The 16,669-nt window shown below is 54.3% G+C and overlaps 8 protein-coding genes across 8 annotated transcripts in view; 5 read left to right on the top strand and 3 right to left on the bottom strand.

Annotated features, from left to right (window-relative positions):
- Positions 1-279: 279 nt before the first annotated feature.
- On the bottom strand, positions 280-1,098 carry DSM5745_07160 (uncharacterized protein; the record flags this gene model as incomplete). Its single annotated transcript, XM_026749176.1, has 1 exon — positions 280-1,098. The coding sequence occupies one exon, from the start codon at positions 1,096-1,098 to the stop codon at positions 280-282; it is 819 nt and encodes a 272-aa protein (XP_026602266.1).
- A 721-nt stretch (positions 1,099-1,819) lies between these two features.
- On the top strand, positions 1,820-2,770 carry DSM5745_07159 (uncharacterized protein; the record flags this gene model as incomplete). Its single annotated transcript, XM_026749175.1, has 1 exon — positions 1,820-2,770. The coding sequence occupies one exon, from the start codon at positions 1,820-1,822 to the stop codon at positions 2,768-2,770; it is 951 nt and encodes a 316-aa protein (XP_026602265.1).
- A 711-nt stretch (positions 2,771-3,481) lies between these two features.
- Positions 3,482-3,877, bottom strand: DSM5745_07158 (uncharacterized protein; the record flags this gene model as incomplete). The annotated part of the gene is made up of 2 exons (XM_026749174.1): positions 3,482-3,801; positions 3,847-3,877. 2 exons carry the CDS (start codon positions 3,875-3,877, stop codon positions 3,482-3,484), a joined length of 351 nt encoding a protein of 116 aa, XP_026602264.1.
- A 1,106-nt stretch (positions 3,878-4,983) lies between these two features.
- Positions 4,984-5,841, bottom strand: DSM5745_07157 (aminoglycoside phosphotransferase family protein; the record flags this gene model as incomplete). The annotated part of the gene is made up of 1 exon (XM_026749173.1): positions 4,984-5,841. The coding sequence occupies one exon, from the start codon at positions 5,839-5,841 to the stop codon at positions 4,984-4,986; it is 858 nt and encodes a 285-aa protein (XP_026602263.1).
- A 406-nt stretch (positions 5,842-6,247) lies between these two features.
- On the top strand, positions 6,248-7,414 carry DSM5745_07156 (uncharacterized protein; the record flags this gene model as incomplete). The annotated part of the gene is made up of 3 exons (XM_026749172.1): positions 6,248-6,800; positions 6,882-7,144; positions 7,193-7,414. The coding sequence occupies 3 exons, from the start codon at positions 6,248-6,250 to the stop codon at positions 7,412-7,414; spliced, it is 1,038 nt and encodes a 345-aa protein (XP_026602262.1).
- A 527-nt stretch (positions 7,415-7,941) lies between these two features.
- DSM5745_07155 (DNA-directed RNA polymerase) lies at positions 7,942-12,211 on the top strand (the record flags this gene model as incomplete). Its single annotated transcript, XM_026749171.1, has 2 exons — positions 7,942-8,784; positions 8,843-12,211. The coding sequence occupies 2 exons, from the start codon at positions 7,942-7,944 to the stop codon at positions 12,209-12,211; spliced, it is 4,212 nt and encodes a 1,403-aa protein (XP_026602261.1).
- A 1,129-nt stretch (positions 12,212-13,340) lies between these two features.
- On the top strand, positions 13,341-16,096 carry xlnR (putative C6 transcription factor; the record flags this gene model as incomplete). The annotated part of the gene is made up of 3 exons (XM_026749170.1): positions 13,341-13,535; positions 13,624-15,888; positions 15,950-16,096. 3 exons carry the CDS (start codon positions 13,341-13,343, stop codon positions 16,094-16,096), a joined length of 2,607 nt encoding a protein of 868 aa, XP_026602260.1.
- A 499-nt stretch (positions 16,097-16,595) lies between these two features.
- The window catches only part of DSM5745_07153 (putative pyruvate formate lyase activating enzyme), a gene marked incomplete at both ends in the record, with an annotated part of 1,122 nt that continues 1,048 nt past the window's right edge, over positions 16,596-16,669 (top strand). The window contains one exon of the mRNA XM_026749169.1: positions 16,596-16,663. Coding sequence (XP_026602259.1) covers positions 16,596-16,663 — 68 coding nt within the window. The remainder of the gene's footprint in view (positions 16,664-16,669) is intronic.

Raw genomic sequence — 16,669 nt, 5'->3', positions numbered from 1 at the left:
GTGCCCTCGACCGCGACCAAAGGTAGTTGGAGGAAGCTTCGCGCCAGATGCGCACATGATAATCGGTGTGGTATAAAGCAGCCTCGAATTCTGGAAATTCCTCAATAAGACCTGCTGTACAGCGATATCACAAGTCTATCAGCAGTAGGAGTTATAGGGCGAATCTGCATGAATGAAAGCATTGCTAGTTTCGCATCCGAGTGATCCATATCCAAGCAAAGCTAACACCAATCGTACCTAGCACGATTGCAGTGTGTTGCTTTTCGAATACGCTTGACGTTATGTACTTCCATAGTGCTGCAAGATTCCCCCTTTATCTGCCTGATGAGTGTAATGGCTGTAATCAACCCGGAGTGCGTCGACGCCTTCATATTGGGAAGTCCAGCATTTGTAGATGATATTCCGGTATTTCAGACCGTCAAGGTTCGGAAATGTCTGTGCCTTATAGAGCCTTTCGACTTCATCATCATCGATCTCGTCATACGGGCGAATCCCAGTGGAGAGTTCATAGACCAAGCAGCCGAGCGCAAACAAATCGGTCTGGAAAGTCCGCGGCGACAGCGGCGCCATCCGGTACCGCTCCTCTTCTTCCACCAGGGGCTGCAGGTCGCCGATTGCGGATCCGGCGAAGTCGCAGAGCTTGATCGATAGGTCGTCGGCCACAAGGAAGTTGCGCGGGCTGATGTCGGCGTGGATCACGCCGTATGCGTGGATCACGGCGATGGAATCGATCGCGTTTCTGACCCAGCGGTCCCGGATACTGTTGTCTATTTCATTGTGCCGGAGATAATCACGGAGATTCCCGAGCCGATAGAATGGAAAATGGAGACTCTTTTCCTTGGTTTCGAGGCAGGCCAGAATGCGGGGATGCTTTGGCAGTGCTTCGTAAATGGTCTTCTCGCGGGCGATGCATGTTTCCGAGATGGACTCGATGTGACGGACATGCTCGATAACCTGCTGGCTGCATCCTGTGACGTCGTGCTTGAGAGTTGATTTGATGGCTTGTCCTTTGCTGTCTTGGAACACTGCGCCTGCGGATCCCAGGGCAATGAAATCAAGGGCGCCCTCGGGCTGGATGAGAAGCGGATCGCCATTCATGTTGAGAATAGAAGGGAATACGGTACGGAGTAAGCGAATGGCGGAAACGAGAAAGGGTGAAGGGAGTCCCTAGTATTATATTCTGTAGGAAAACTAAAGTCCTTCTGGACGCGTCTCTCTGCGGTATAGCAGCGTGTCGTATCGCGCACGAGCCGCCTGAGCATAAGACGCATGCATAAGCCAATTCCAGAACCGGGTCTGCGAGTAGCTAGCCCAGCCCCATCATTATAGCGGTGTCAACGTGGAAGAAACCACGGCATTGCTGAGTGCTGCATTTTCAGTTCCCGGGGCTCGAGGCTTGCATCTATGCGCAGTAGCCAGGCTAGATTAGGTAGTCTGACGAGGTGCTAGCCTTGACGTAGATATGGATAGCAATTTACTGCCGTCCCGCATGTAATCCAGCATCTTAGGGTTTGCAGATGTGTGATCTATTCTTCCCATGGCGAATGAGAGATCCTGTGAGTATTCCAAGGTTCAAATTGGAGGAGAGCGACGGTCCGAACCTCGAGCAAAATTGACTCCCAGTTTTCTCTTTAGCGACGTCAACGTCCCTTCGGAATGGCGCTCCAGTCCAATGAGTCAGGGTTAGCATGGAGGTTGGCTCCGGCGAGAACTTTTCTCGCGCCACTTCTACTGCTGTTTTCTTCGTTCTCAGAGCGAAGACGGTCCCCAGTGCTTCTCAGCATCATCTACATCAAAAGCCCAAGCAAAACTACCAAAGATGGAGCCCTCCCCCTGGCACCAAGACACCATGCTCTCCGCGCAAATGTCCGGCCTCACCCTAGACGCGCCAATGACGCCCAACCCCTCCAACCGCTTCAGATACACCCGCTTCGAATCCTACCTGGCCATCATCCGCGCCCACCTCGGCGAAGCCCACGAACTGCTCGAGTTCACCGACGTCCCCTCCGACGCCTTCGACCTCCTCTCGTCCCACGACGACCGCCCAAAGCTCGCCGTCAAGCTCTCCTACAACTACGTATCCCGAACCCTCAGCGTGAAACTCCACGGTCCCGCGCATCTCCTGATCACAGGGCTCTTCAACGAGATGGTGAACCGGCAGGCGGAGTTAACATGGGGCATCAACGACGTGCTCTGCTGCGCTTCGCCTCTAACGGTCCTTGGGAATAATGGGGCTTGGTACGCGAAGGAGCCGGATACGTGCGGGCTTTTCTGGACGGGGCCGGCGATGCAGCTGGCGCTGAGGATTGTGGTTGTTGTTGGGGGCGTTCAGTGTGCGGGACGCTTGGCGGAGGATGCGAGGGTTTGGCTGGAGACCAGCGGGTCGACGGTTGAGATGGTGGTTACGGTGGATGTTAGTCGGTGCCAGGAGGTTCTGCGGGTTGATGTTTGGGAGCGGGCGCTGGGTGCGGGTGCGGTGGCGGTGCGGGCGCAGTATGTTGAGATTTTAAGGGGGGATGGAGCTGGCGCGGATCCTGAAGTGCGTGGGTGGAAGAGGAATACAGGTCCCAATGGGAGTGAGGTGCAGATGAACGGGAATTCGGATCTGGTTTGGACGGACGGGCTTTTCCTTGATCTGGCGAGGGTTACGGGGGCGCCGGTGGGTGAGCCAGATCGGGGGGTTCATTTGCATAAAGGGGTCCTGCAGGAGTTTGGGGCGAGGTTCTGGCGGTTGCTGGGGGAGCCTTTGGGGGATTGTGAGATGAATTAGGGCTTTTCGCCATGTGGGCCTTTGCTGGTATAGGCGCCCGAGACGGGGTGACTTTGGGAGATTTCATGGAGGATATAGTGAGAAAAAGAAACTGGGTATACTGGTTCCTTTACCTAAGACAAGTGGACTAGGACTTCTTACTAGAAAAATTCTCTCAGGTGCCTATGAGGCAGGTGGTTCTAGCAGGATCGCTGTGTTTGAGGCTCGGCTGGAAGAGTAGGGTAACGCAAGGTAGTGACTCAAGGCTATGGCTATAACAGATACAAGCCGCCCGTGTTCCTGCAATCATAATAGACTAGGTAATGCAAGCCTCATGCCGCTCTCGAGGGATCGCACCAGGAATGGGTTGTCGCGGATAATTTCTGGCTGTACTAGTTAATTACGGTGCCGCTTACGGCGCTGACGGTTGTGCTGTGGGCGTATCCGGGGCTTGTGGTGGGGGTTGTGCTGAAAGGGAGGGCGAGGCGCTGGCCGGGGGTGAAGGGTGAGGTTTGAAGAGTTAGATATAAATTTGTGATATACCATCATGCTCATGCTTCTGTGGAATATCTTTAAATGACTGAGATAGGTAACTATGACAGGAAACCTCGTATGTTAGCCTTCTGATTCCAACTTTGTTTTGTTGGATCCGGGATGAACAGCGACAATCTGATCTGCCGATGTAGGGTCCGGTTCGTTAGAACCCATCACGAATCTCCTTCCCGGTGCCATTCACGTATTGCACCAGCGGCGAAACCATCTTGACCACCTCGACCACCTTGACCCTTGGCCCTCGGACTCCATCGGATAAGCCCTCGGAAGAGGGGGCGTAGGGTTGGATGAGAATGGAGCATCTGCTGGGTTGACCTGGAATTGGATCAGAGCGTCCGGCCCGCCGGGTAAAGCTCGCAGTTGCGCATAACTGAGTCTTTTGCTGGTAGTGCCAGTGGGCGAGATGCACAAGGCAGTTATCTCTGTCTGCTGCTGCTGTAGTTGGGAAGGTTGCAGGTGCACGCTGTAAGAAGGCCTAACGTCCGTGATACGGACGACCTCTGCAAGTCAGTTTGCGGAGCAGCAGGCAGCAGCACGAGGCTTACTTCGAGCGCTGGACGAGAGACTGGAGGACATGGCACGGAGAGAGGTTCGATCTCTGGCGGCTCCGCGTTGGTGTGGTCTGGCTTGCTTCTGGCTTGTGGATGGGAGCTGGGGTGCCGCTCCATCCCAACAGGGATTATCCAGTGTGACCGAGTGAGGAAGGAATGTGGCTGCAGATAAAGGCCATTTAGCACAGTTCTCCTGACAGCCTTGCTGTATCACGACGTCGAGCTCTCCGCTACGAAGCTGGCTTCTCGCGTTGTTTCTTGAAGCTTTCTCCGCTTGAGGTCTTTCTCTAGATCATGAATACCATCATCCATATCGGACATAACCTTGAGTCTGGATTTCCTTCGGCGAAGCATCAAAGCCACGCCCTCTTTGAAGACACACACATGCCAAGCCACGACAAACACTTGAGGATGGAGAAAATCGCAAAGCTAGACGAGTACAGAAGCATATCTTGGTAACCATTACCTAGCCTTTTGTGCAGAGTCTCGCACGGCGCCCAGTAGCCATGGGACAAGCTCTTGAATTCTGATTGTGAAGCTCGGTCGAGGGGTATTCCCTTAGGCCTTTCTCCAGCCAACCAATAAAGGGGGATCATGTTAGGGTTGAGTTTCCTCCCAGTGCAACTTTTGAAGACAATGACATGGCTAGCTTGTGGTCGGATCCTCATCCAGCTGTAAAACTGTCCGTTGATTGAGGCTCAGTTGTGACTGCGCAAACATATATATTTCATGGAGAAGTCAAGGAGAACATCGCATTGCTCTATCTCAATATCTCGCAATAGAACCATCCCAAATATCTTGATACTACTCTTATTCCGTTCGCACCTCCACAAAGATGAACTGTCCGAAATGTGGAAAGGGCAATATGACCCAAAGGGAAAATTGCGAATTCTGCGGTGCCGAGCTCCCCAAAGTTCTCTGAGACTTGAGTCGGTATGACACCTGGTCCCTACAGCAAACAGAAGCTTAACAGATGCAGCGAAACTCATAAGGTCCTTCGCCATGATGCGCCAATATCAAAGCCATACCGGGCACTCTCTTTAGTGCTTCAGGCTTTGATTTCCTTTGTACTGGGGGATATTCAGGACGCTCATTATACTCTATCCTGTCACTCTTTTGTTATTGCTGTTCCTATTTAGTGGTGCTCTTCAGCAGTGCCATCCCTCTTTCATTGAGATTGGGATACTTAGAAAGAGCATAAAAATCCAACCAAAACTCGCGAGCATTGGTGTGATCAGGCATATATCGGTGTAGCAGATTCTTCCACTCCTTGTCCTCGTTGCTCAAGCCAATTCCAGCACAAGTGAACTCCCACCAGACAGGGAAATATCCAGAAGACTCCCAGTCAAGGATCCCAGTAACACGACCATCGTCAACCATGATATTAACGAAAGTAAGGTCCCCATGGGTGAAGGTATACGGTGCTGCGGACGGCATGCGCTCTCGAAGCCTTAGGCAAACATCCTCCGGGATCCCCTGCAGAGCCTGTTTCATTTCCGACCACAGTTCATCATCAGACGAAAACGGCCCATGAGGGACACCGTAGCCCGTGGGAAATAGAAACGCAGAGTAGATCGGCTGATCGTGAAGCCCTTGCATCGTGTTGGAGTGGAGCTCGCGCAGCTGTCCCAGGTACTCCGCCGTCTGTTTTGCGATGCTCTTCTTCTCGACCTCTGACAGGGTGCTCCAGATTGCACTTAACGGCGTCCCAGGGACTCGGTCCATAATGGCAAAGGCGCGGCCGTCTTCTTCCCAGCTGCGGACGACGGTGGGGATGGGGATGGAGGTGTGTTCCTTCAGGAATCTCAGATTCGGGACTTCAGAATTCGGAGGTTGGCTGGAGCGCTCTTTTAGGATATACCGCGACCCCAGGGACCAGACTCCGCGGTCGCTTACGCCGTAGAATAGTTTCACGTTGCTGTTGTAGCGACAGTTTTCTTGACGGTCTGCTGTCCATGTGCAGGCTGAGCAGGGCGTTGAGGAGCTCATGTTGGAAGTTTCAAAGTAGAGTTCAATCCTTCTTGAAGTAGTCCTTAGCGTTCGACAGTAATGTCGGCGGGTTGATGACAAGCACGTTAGATTTAAAGGGGAGAGCGCTGTTTATGAGGCCGGGGCTGCGCATGCAAGCCCTCTACGGGCTTACTGGGTTAGATCAGGTACGGTACGGTACGGTACGGTAAAGGAATACAGTGGCCTGAGGCCACAAATAGAGCCAAATCTTTCTGCCGCCGATAAGCCCAAAAAAAGCACGACCATTGCCTGCACATCTACATCTCAATTCTACACGCACAACTTGACTCCGATCCTGGAATGGACCCCTTATAGCCTCCATAACCCTCTCACAAATTACAGCCACCGACATCCAGCCGCCGTCCGCCCAGAAACAACCAGCACCATGCCACCCTCACCGCGAAAATCCCGAACACCAACCCCGTCAACGACCCCCTCACCCGCCGCCGACCCCATAATCGCCTCCTACGACATCTACCTCACAAACTCCGACATCAGCCGCTTCGTCCTGCAGTACCTCGACCGACCCACTGGGCACGCATACGACGACACCAACGGCCAGAAACCCACCGCCATCCGCCTGAAGCCCAAGACCGGGCTTGTGGAGGTCGACGTCCCCATCAACACGCGCCTGAACTATGATCTGGGCAAGGGCGTCAAGTACGGCGATGCGCTGAAGAAGAGTAAGAGTGCGCGCGAGGGAGGCGCGTACGGGATGGCGGGGGGGTTTAGTGTTGCGGGCCAGCGAGAGGCGGCTGCGGGTGGGAAGGTCAAGGCGGAGGCCGGTGCTGGTGCTGGTGCTGGTGTGAAGAGCGAGGAGTATGTGGGATTGGCGCCGGGGGATCAGACGCCGCTGCTTAAGGTGCAGACGCTGGGTGGACGGATTAAGACGCCCGAGGATGGGGACCCGGTTTATATGCTTGCTGCGTTCCGGGGCGGTATGTTGGATTCTTTCGTTGTCTTGTGAGGTCAGAGAGACATTGGGCCATGGCTGACTCGCTGCTCGTCTACGTCTACAGATAAACTACACCTCTCGCCGGTTACGGCGGTCGTTCAGTTACATCCGCAGCTTCACCACCTCGATGCGATGGATGAGATGCCGAAGGCGCGTGCTGGGAAGAGGAAGGAGGGTGACGAGGAGCGGCCGGAGCCGGAGGCTAGAGCTGTTGATGTTAAGGTCAAGGGGGCGGAGGATAGGGAGGTCATTGTGCCGGGGAACCTTGATCTTTTGAAGCGGATGCAGGATGAACAGTGGAAGACGTACGATTGGGTTGATGCCGAGGTGAGTTTTCCCTTTTGAGCAATGGTGGTGGTATGCTGACTCTCGTAGAACGAGGAATCATGGCAGATCTACGATAACTTCATGATGCACCAGGACGTGGAAGGCCTGCCGCAGCTCCAGTCAGCTATCAACGGCGAGGATTATCTGGATAAGATGAGTGCGCCCCGGATTGACCCGGCACGACCGGAGATGACGGGGTGGGCGATGAAGCAGAATCGGCTGAAGCAGAAGGCGAGTGAGACTTCGGGGAGTAGCACGGAGGAAGGATAAAAACTAGGAACTTTGAATCAGCAATGAGACCCAATGCGCTGTAAGAGCAGAAACGTAGAACTACATCGAAACATCCAGGGCTGTACTCCGATGCTGTAGATGGCAAAGTGGGCCTGATTAAAGAATTTGGCGCGGAACGATCAGAAGGCGACCCACCCAATGGAAGGCAAATCGAATGATTCGCCCGCACGTGACGCAGCGCCCTTTCCGGGAGTATTTTCTTCTCTCCGGAGATGAGATTCTTCATCCCATCCCTTCTCTGCTCGTCCTCACCACTCCTTCTTGCTTATCCGTTTTCATTATTGATTTTGCCGGCGTGCAAGTTGAGAAGGCTGCAGGACGCCTTGTCAGTGGCTTGACAATTTCCTGTCCAGAGGTGCTGAGCGTTCGCCGCAGCTGTTGTTGATTTGTTCCTGCATTTGCGGCGCATCTAATTTTCTCTTTCCTACTCTCCGCTTTAATTGCATATCATCTTCCTCTTAATTGCGACTATATAATCTTTGCTTCTTGTTTTAATAGCGTTCGTCATGTTGTCCCAGCTTGTTCGCCAGAGGAGCACTGCTTCCCAGCTTCGGCTTCTGAAAGGACGCTCCGTCTTGCCATCACCGGCAAAGCTACGCCATCACTCCCACACGAGTCGACTCACATCACTGCAAAACTCGACTTCATCCAATTCCTCCTCCGAGACTCGCCCCCGTCGTCCCTCCTTGCAATCGAGCCGCAGCCTTGCCACCGCCGCTGACCCCCAGGCCCTCGAGCAACTATCACACTCCGAAAACTTCAATCAGGCGTCATACTCCGCGCACCGTGTGAAGACCATAGAATGGGATCCCGCGTTGAAATGGAACCGCGATTTTCCTTCGATTTTCGGCGACGACGCCTCCTCGCTTGTCATCGTCGATGAGTTCCTGATGACGGCCCCAAAGGTCTTCAAGAAAGTCAAAGGCGTTGGAGGCGACCATGATGAGATGATCACAAACCTGGGTATCTCGATCAAGGTAGGCCAGTTCCATCGAGCCTGTAACCTGATCAATCGGCTGCGTGAATTTTACCCTGTCGGCTCCAAAGACTACTTGAACATGCACAACCAGCTGCTGAAGGCGATGGTCGCACATGGCATCCAGATTGGCGATCAGGGTCTGGCGCGTCAGATGCAGCGCTGGTTTGAAGTGGACATGCCGTATGGTGGCGTGGTTGCGGATGCTACGACTATCGCTATTATGATCCGCATGGCTCTGCGCCTGTTTTATGGCTCCAAGCGGGACCGAGCCGTTCGCCGGTATTGGCAAGTCGCGAAGGACAAGCAATGCGAGGAAGCCGTTTTGGCCGTGGATGTGCTCACTGAACGCGAGCTCGGCGAGCTTTCCGAGGTTTGTTTCCCACTGTCCATCGATGGTTTTAGATTCCTGGCTAACTCATCTGCCTCAGGTTTGCTCCTCGGATCTCCAACGTGTCGCCATCGAAAGCATGGAACCCAAATTCGAGAAGTTGGAGGTGCCGGCCGAAGACGTTCCTGAAATCAAAGCTGTTGAACAAAAGGGTCTTGGGCTTAAGACATTAACGGAGTCCTTGTCCCCAGTATTCTCCCAATCACCGAAAAGGCCCGAGGGCATGGATGATGAAACCTTCGAGCTGCACCAGCAACGTCGACAGCAGCAACTTGAAGCGGATGTCATGAAGTCCGCTGTCAATCGTTGGCGGCAGGAAAACCAAGTACAGAACCAGCTCACGCCTGAGGCATTTGAGACACGAACGCGACTAGGCCCGCTACTTCGCCAATGGTTTGCGGATCTCGTTGTGAGGATTGAACATGAACTCGAGGAAGTCGAAAAGATCATCAATAATAAGAAGTCAAGGGGTGCCGAAGACAAAGAGCGGGCCGATTACGGCCTCTACATGAAAATGGTCCCGCCCGCAGAGTTGGCATCTCTGACGATTTTGTCGACTGTCAATACCATGATCAAGGTTGGACTGGAGAAAGGGATGAAACTTGCTCAGCTTGCCGTAGCGGTCGGGAACGACGCCTACGAGGAAATGCTTCTGCAAATAATGCTTGAGCAGCGGAAGAAAGAAGAGAACAGTGCTCACCGGTTGCGGCTCATCAAGGAAATTTACAACGGGCGCAAGGACCAGGGCAAGGTGAAGAGGATCAACTGGATGAATGCTCTCAAGAAGATGGAACTGGCGCAGCCTGAGCACGTCTGGCCGGTTCAGGTCAAGGCAAAGCTCGGCGCTGTGTTGCTGAGCTTTCTTTACGATGTTGCAAAGGTCCCAGTTCCCGTGAACGAGGCAGCGGCCGCGGCGAAGAAGGTCAAAAAGAAGGACCTGGTCATGCAGTCTGTCTTCCAGCACTCGTACCAGATCACCTGGGGAAGGCGCAGTGGTTACATTCACGTGCATCCAGAGATGATCAAAATCCTCACCAGGGAGCCAGCTCAGGAATTGCTCGGTCGCCATTTGCCCATGCTGTGCAAGCCCAGACAGTGGATCGGTTACAAGGATGGTGCCTATTACTACCACCAGAATCACATTGTCCGCTCCACACCCGGCGAGAGCCTGCAGCCTGCATATGTAAGGGCGGCGTTGGAGGACGATGGCATGAAGAAGATCCGCGAGGGTTTGGACATCCTGGGCGGCACCGGATGGGCTATCAACCGAGACGTGTTCAATGTTATGCTCGAGGCCTGGAATACTGGAGAGCCCATTGCCGACCTCGCACCCCTCGACCCCAAACTGCCGCTTCCGCCAAAGCCGTCCCCGGAGGAGGGCTACGATGCCGAGAAGAAGTGGAACTCCGCTGTCCGGGATATCGAGAATCAAAGGTCCGGTTACCACTCCCAGCGATGCTTCCAGAACTTTCAACTGGAAGTGGCTCGCGCGTACCTCAACGAGACCTTCTACCTTCCTCATAACCTGGACTTCCGTGGCAGAGCGTATCCAATCCCTCCCTACCTCAACCAGATGGCCGCTGATAATGCTCGAGGCCTCCTCTTGTTCAGTAAAGCAAAGCCGCTCGGGCAGAGTGGTCTGAGGTGGTTGAAGATCCAGATTGCCAACCTTGCAGGATTTGACAAGGCTAGTCTTTCGGAGCGTGAGAAGTTCGCCATGGACAATTTGGATGATATTCTGGACTCTGCCAACAACGGCCTTCATGGTCGCCGGTGGTGGCTTGAGGCTGAAGACCCCTGGCAATGTCTGGCGGCTTGCTGTGAACTCCGAAATGCCCTCCAGCATCCAAACCCCACCGAGTACGCGTCGCGTCTGCCGATCCATCAAGATGGCTCCTGCAATGGTCTGCAGCACTATGCCGCTCTCGGTGGTGACAAAGCCGGTGCGCAGCAGGTCAACCTCGAGCCGTCTGACCGCCCCTCTGACGTCTATTCTGGTGTGGCCGAATTCGTCAACGAGGAGGTTGCGCGGGACGCCGCGCAAGGGGATCCAATTGCAATTTACCTTCAAGGCAAAATCATCCGCAAGGTTGTGAAGCAGACCGTCATGACAAACGTTTACGGAGTGACCTTTCTGGGTGCCATGAAGCAAGTTCGCAAGCAGCTCGTTGACTACTACCCCGACTCGACCGACGAGCAAAAAAAGCAGGGCGCCGTTTATATCGCCAAGAAAATCTTCCAAGCTCTCGCGACCATGTTCCACGGAGCCCACGATATCCAATACTGGCTTGGCGACTGTGCTAGTCGCATTACGCAGTCTATAACCCCCGCGGACATTGAGGCCATCACCAAGGAAGCTCTCGTATCGGATTTGACGACGCTGCCCAAGAAGAGGAATGTTCGCAGGAAGAAGATCTCGACCAAGGCGTTCCTGAAGCAGTACTTCAAAACGACGGTTGTTTGGACGACACCATTAGGTCTCCCCGTCGTGCAGCCGTACCGGAACCGGGACGCCCGTCGTGTCCAGACCAGCTTCCAGAGCCTGAGTGTCGTCGAACAAAATTCCCGTTTCTGCGTTTCCAAGCGCAAGCAGCTACAGGCCTTCCCTCCCAATTTCATTCATTCTCTTGACGCAACCCACATGATTCTGTCTGCGCGCGCTTGTCACGAGGCTGGTCTTACTTTCTCCGCTGTGCACGACTCGTTTTGGACCCACCCTTCGGACGTCGACACAATGAACCAAATTCTTCGCGAGACATTTGTGCAGATGCACTCGGACGACGTGGTGAAGAGGCTGGCGGCAGAGTTCCAAGTACGCTACGGGCAAAACTTGTATCTGACCAAAATCTCGACGACTAGGCCCATCGGAAAGAAGATCGCGACCTGGCGAAGGGGCTTGACAAAGTACACCCAAATCAACGAGCTTATCACAGAGTACAAGCGTCAGAAACTGCTGCGGTCGGACGATCCCGAGCTACAGGCTCAGGGTCGGGAGATGGTTACCGCGGCAAGCATCTTCGAGGCGGAGGGCGGTTCGGACGCTGATCTAGCTGTCAACGCCTCCCTCGGCGAATCCGTCGTTGGGCACGTTCCCGAAAACCCGGAGGCCACGGAGAACAAGCCTGCCCTTGCCGGACTCGAAATGGACGGCTCGGACCCGGCGATAGCTACTCTTCTCGGAAACGCTGCTTGGGATGCGGACTCGACGACTCCCTTGAGCGATGACGAGCCCGAGCCCGAAGCAGAGGCTGGCTTGGAAGAGGAAGCGGAAGCTACGCCGGTCGGGCGGACGAGGAAGAAGAAGACGCCGCACGTGTGGCTTTGGTTGCCCATGAGCTTCCGGGCCGTGCCGGAGAAGGGTAGCTGGGAGGTGTCGCGGATCCGTGACAGCAAGTACTTCTTTTCTTAAATGCTTGTATATACTTGTTGGCTGGCGCTTATTGTGAAAAGTACGGATAGACGATCCGATGGGTCATTGATGGCATCTGGCGTTGGGATTGGATGATTTTCTTTTATTTTCCGTCGAGTTGGCGGTGATGTATATTATGATATCCTGTATGAGCCGTTGTAAATATAGTGCAAGACATATTCCACCCTTTCATTTAGTCTGCTTCGTATTCTGTGCCATATAGATTGGGCTCGGTTGCTTTTTCCGCGTGGTGGTGAGAGATCCGGGTAAACGGCGTGTGAGAGTCTGGGGTAATTTAGGCAGAATCCGGCCCAACAGAGTTTCCTCAGAGACGGCCACCCAGTCGTGGACTGTGCGAGTGCGACATGAATCTACAAGGCTGAACGCGAGGGCCCCTATCTCGCCTAATTTTATTCCGTGTTAGTTCCCCCAGCATGCAGCGTGGGCGATTTGCTGCAGGTCGCACGATCTCCAGATTGCCTGCCTGAGGCTGCGACTTCCCCACCTTTTGGCCTTGTTTCCATTCCTCGTTAGCACCTTTTCTTCGGCTTTTCTCCTGGCCTTCCAAGAACCGTCCGGCCTTTCTCTCCTTCAGATTCCTGGTTCTTCGCCAGTTCCTGATCCGACTTTGACGTGACTGCAGTGCGGGGATCCTTGCTGTCGGAGGTGTCTGTATGCATGGCATGACATGACAAGACCCCCTCTTCCATCCAGTCTTCATTCAGGTTCGGGGTTGGCTCAGCTTGTTGATTGTTTCTTCGCCCGTCTTTTCTTTCTCTCGTTGCCTGTTCTGCTTTGGAGACTCCCAGCCAGTGTCACCGTCTCCTCTTGCCCGCGCTCTAGTTCGACTTCCCCGGCCGCCGTCGGCAATGCTGCCCCAGCTCTCCCCGCCATTCATCTGCACCCAACTAAATCCTTCGTCCCGAACCCTTTGATTCCACTCCTCACCTGATCTCCCTCGTCGTCGTTCTCCAGACCGTCCGTCTTCAGTTCACGACCTCTCAAGCTTGCGACGCCGCGCCTTGATGCCCCGTTGATACGCAAATCCGCGAGGATGTCGACTACCTCGCTCCAGCAGTTCGGCACGGGCTCGTCCTTTTCTCCCTTCTCGAACTCGCAGTCCGCGAGAATGACGCAGACGCAGTCGCAGTCCCAGACCGTCGGGCTTGATACCCTCGCCGAGGGGTCGCAGTACGTCCTGGAACAATTGCAGCTGTCGCGAGAAGGCAACTCCGACAATAACTCCGCTTTCAAGGGTTCTTCTGTTCGCGATTCCCTTGCTGAAGCTCGATCTATGATTCGTAAGAACTCTTCGTCTGCGCCGGTTCGTCGGAGGATCAGTCGGGCTTGTGACCAATGTAACCAGCTCCGGACGAAATGCGATGGGCAGAACCCGTGCGCGCATTGTATAGGTATTTTCTTTTATTGTTATTGAAGAGGAGGTTGTTGCTAATGTCTCTGCCGCAGAGTTCGGTTTGACGTGCGAATATGCTCGCGAACGCAAGAAACGGGGCAAGGCTTCGAAGAAGGACATTGCGGCTGCGGCCGCCGCTGCAGGACACCATGGAAGCAGGGATATCCCGTCATCGCCTGACAGACGCTTGTCGCAGGAGTCTAGCGGCCGGTACGACCAGGCCCTCGAAGCGTCGCGAGTACAGCCGCAACTGCCTACAAACGGACTCGCTGGCATTCACAACACTCAAGCGACGCAGTCGCAGCCGCCGCTGGGATCGGCTCTCGACGCTTTGCACCTGAACCATTTTACGCAGCTGAATGAACCGGGCCGCTCGCAAATGCCACTTTCAGATCTTCGTTCACTGCAGCTACTTCATAATAACCCTCGCTCTCCGCCTGCTCTTCCGCCGCATGGTTTGAATGCGTATAGCGATAATGCCTTCTCGTTACTCAACCAGGAGCCGAATACGACGTCGCTGAACCACTTCCGATTGGGAAATTCGACAGACAATCCGTCGGCTCAATTCCTAGGTCTCTCTCCTCCAGCGCAATCTCCAGGGTGGCTTCCACTACCATCGCCGTCTCCTGCAAACTTCCCTTCATTTCCTATGGCGCCATTCTCTGGAACAAGCCTACGATACCCCGTCCTCCAACCGGTCCTTCCTCATATTGCTTCGATAATACCCCAGTCCCTTGCTTGCGATCTTCTCGACCTCTACTTCACCAGTTCATCCTCCTCCCACCTCTCTCCGCAGTCTCCTTATGTCGTTGGATATATCTTCCGAAAACAGTCGTTCCTCCACCCTACAAAACCACGCGTGTGTTCTCCTGGGTTATTGGCGAGTATGCTATGGGTAGGCGCGCAAACAAGCGATGCGCCTTTCTTGACCTCCCCGCCGTCTGCTCGGGGCCGAGTATGTCAGAAGCTGCTGGAGTTGACAATTGGGTTGCTGCGTCCGCTGATACATGGACCGGCGCTCGGGGAAGCTTCGCCGAATTATGCGGCGAACATGGTCATCAATGGTGTTGCTCTTGGTGGATTCGGGGTGTCGATGGACCAACTAGGCGCTCAGAGTACAGCGACTGGTGCTGTTGATGATGTGGCGACGTACGTTCATCTAGCGACGGTGGTGTCCGCCAGTGAATATAAGGCCGCGAGCATGCGGTGGTGGACAGCCGCTTGGTCTCTTGCTCGAGAACTAAAATTAGGCCGCGAGTTGCCGCCGAATGCGACGCAGCAGGGTCAGGACGGCGAGCGAGAGACCGATGGTGATGATCCGTCAAAGCGAAATCAGCCGATGCTCTCGACGCATGGTGGAAACTCGAGTGTCAATGTCACGGAGGAGGAACGAGAAGAACGCCGGCGACTCTGGTGGCTTCTGTATGCTACGGATCGCCATTTGGCCTTGTGCTACAACAGGCCGCTCACTTTGCTGGACAAAGAATGCTCGCAGCTACTGCAGCCGATGAATGATGATTTGTGGCAGGCGGGAGACTTTCCATCCGCCACCTACCGCGCCGTTGGTCCGCCGACTGAATGCACCGGCCATAGCATGTTCGGCTACTTCTTACCTCTAATGGCGATTCTAGGGGGCATCATCGACGTCCAACAAGCCCGCGAACATCCCCGCTACGGCCTGACTGTCCGCAGCGGACCTGAAACTGAGCAGTACGTCATGGCAATAACACAGCAATTGGATTCCTACGCGCAAAGCCTAAAAGACTTCGAAGCGCGATATACAAACAGCCTCGCCCTCGCGGAGAACGAACCCCCGGAAAACTCCCACCTCGACCATCTCAGCCCCTCTGGCCGCTCAAGCAGCACTGTGGGCTCCCGCGTCAACGAGTCGATCGTCCACACAAAAATGGTCGTCGCCTACGGGACGCACATCATGCACGTCCTATACATCCTGCTAGCCGGCAAATGGGATCCCATTAGCCTTTTGGAGGATCACGACATGTGGATCTCCTCGGAGTCTTTCCTCACCGCAATGAGCCACGCCGTCGGCGCCGCAGAGGCCGCAGCCGATATCCTCGAGTATGATCCGGACCTCAGCTTCATGCCCTTCTTCTTCGGGATCTATCTGCTGCAGGGGAGCTTCTTGCTTCTCCTTGCGGCGGATAAGTTGCAAGGCGACGCGAATCCGAGCGTAGTTCGTGCTTGTGAGACGATTGTGCGCGCGCATGAGGCTTGTGTTGTTACGTTGAATACGGAGTATCAGGTACGTTCTTTACAACCTTATTTCATAGTCTGTCAGGTCGCCAAGGCTAATTGGGATGCAGCGGACGTTTCGGAAAGTCATGCGGTCGGCTCTTGCTCAGGTAAGAGGTCGTGTGCCGGATGACTTTGGCGAGCAGCAGCAGAGGCGAAGGGAGGTTCTTTCGCTTTATCGCTGGACTGGGGATGGGACGGGGCTTGCGCTGTCTTGATCCGAGCTTGGTTTTTTCTTATATATCCTAATTCTGGAGAGGTGAGAGCTGCGTTGAATGTGGTGATCTATCCTCTCCCGTTATATATTTCGCTGAATACCCGAACATTTTTTGCATTGCGAGTCAGCTTGAGCGCGCTAACAGTGACGCTATATATGGTTGCTGTCATTTCTTACATTGCATTGTTTGGTTCTCTTCCTGTGTATAGTATAGCCAGGCTCATACCCCATCTTGTTAGTTGGTTGGCAATCTATTTGTGTCTTGTCTTCTCCCCAGACTTTATTCCATTTCTCCGAGTGCGACCAGCTAGTAAGAAGCCAGGAATTAGTCGCACCGGTAATCGATAAGCGATAAGCGATAAGCGATAAGCCGCTCGATAAAGACGCCCTGCCCTCTCCGCATTTCCACCTCCGCCATCTGAGTTCTTCAAACAAATCGAGTCCATCCTCGCGACATGGCCTCTATTCCATCTCGATAACTCCAGCCGAGAATAGACACCATGTCCCTCCTCAAAACGCTCACAAATTCCCTGCGCCCAACGCTCACCCGCCCCTCCACAACGCCGAAGTTCCT

The sequence above is a fragment of the Aspergillus mulundensis genome, assembly GCF_003369625.1.
Source record: "Aspergillus mulundensis strain DSM 5745 chromosome Unknown scaffold_7, whole genome shotgun sequence".
NCBI lineage: Eukaryota > Fungi > Ascomycota > Eurotiomycetes > Eurotiales > Aspergillaceae > Aspergillus > Aspergillus mulundensis.
The sequence above is the reverse complement of the archived record's forward strand: the minus strand, read 5'-3'. Positions and strand labels throughout refer to the sequence as shown.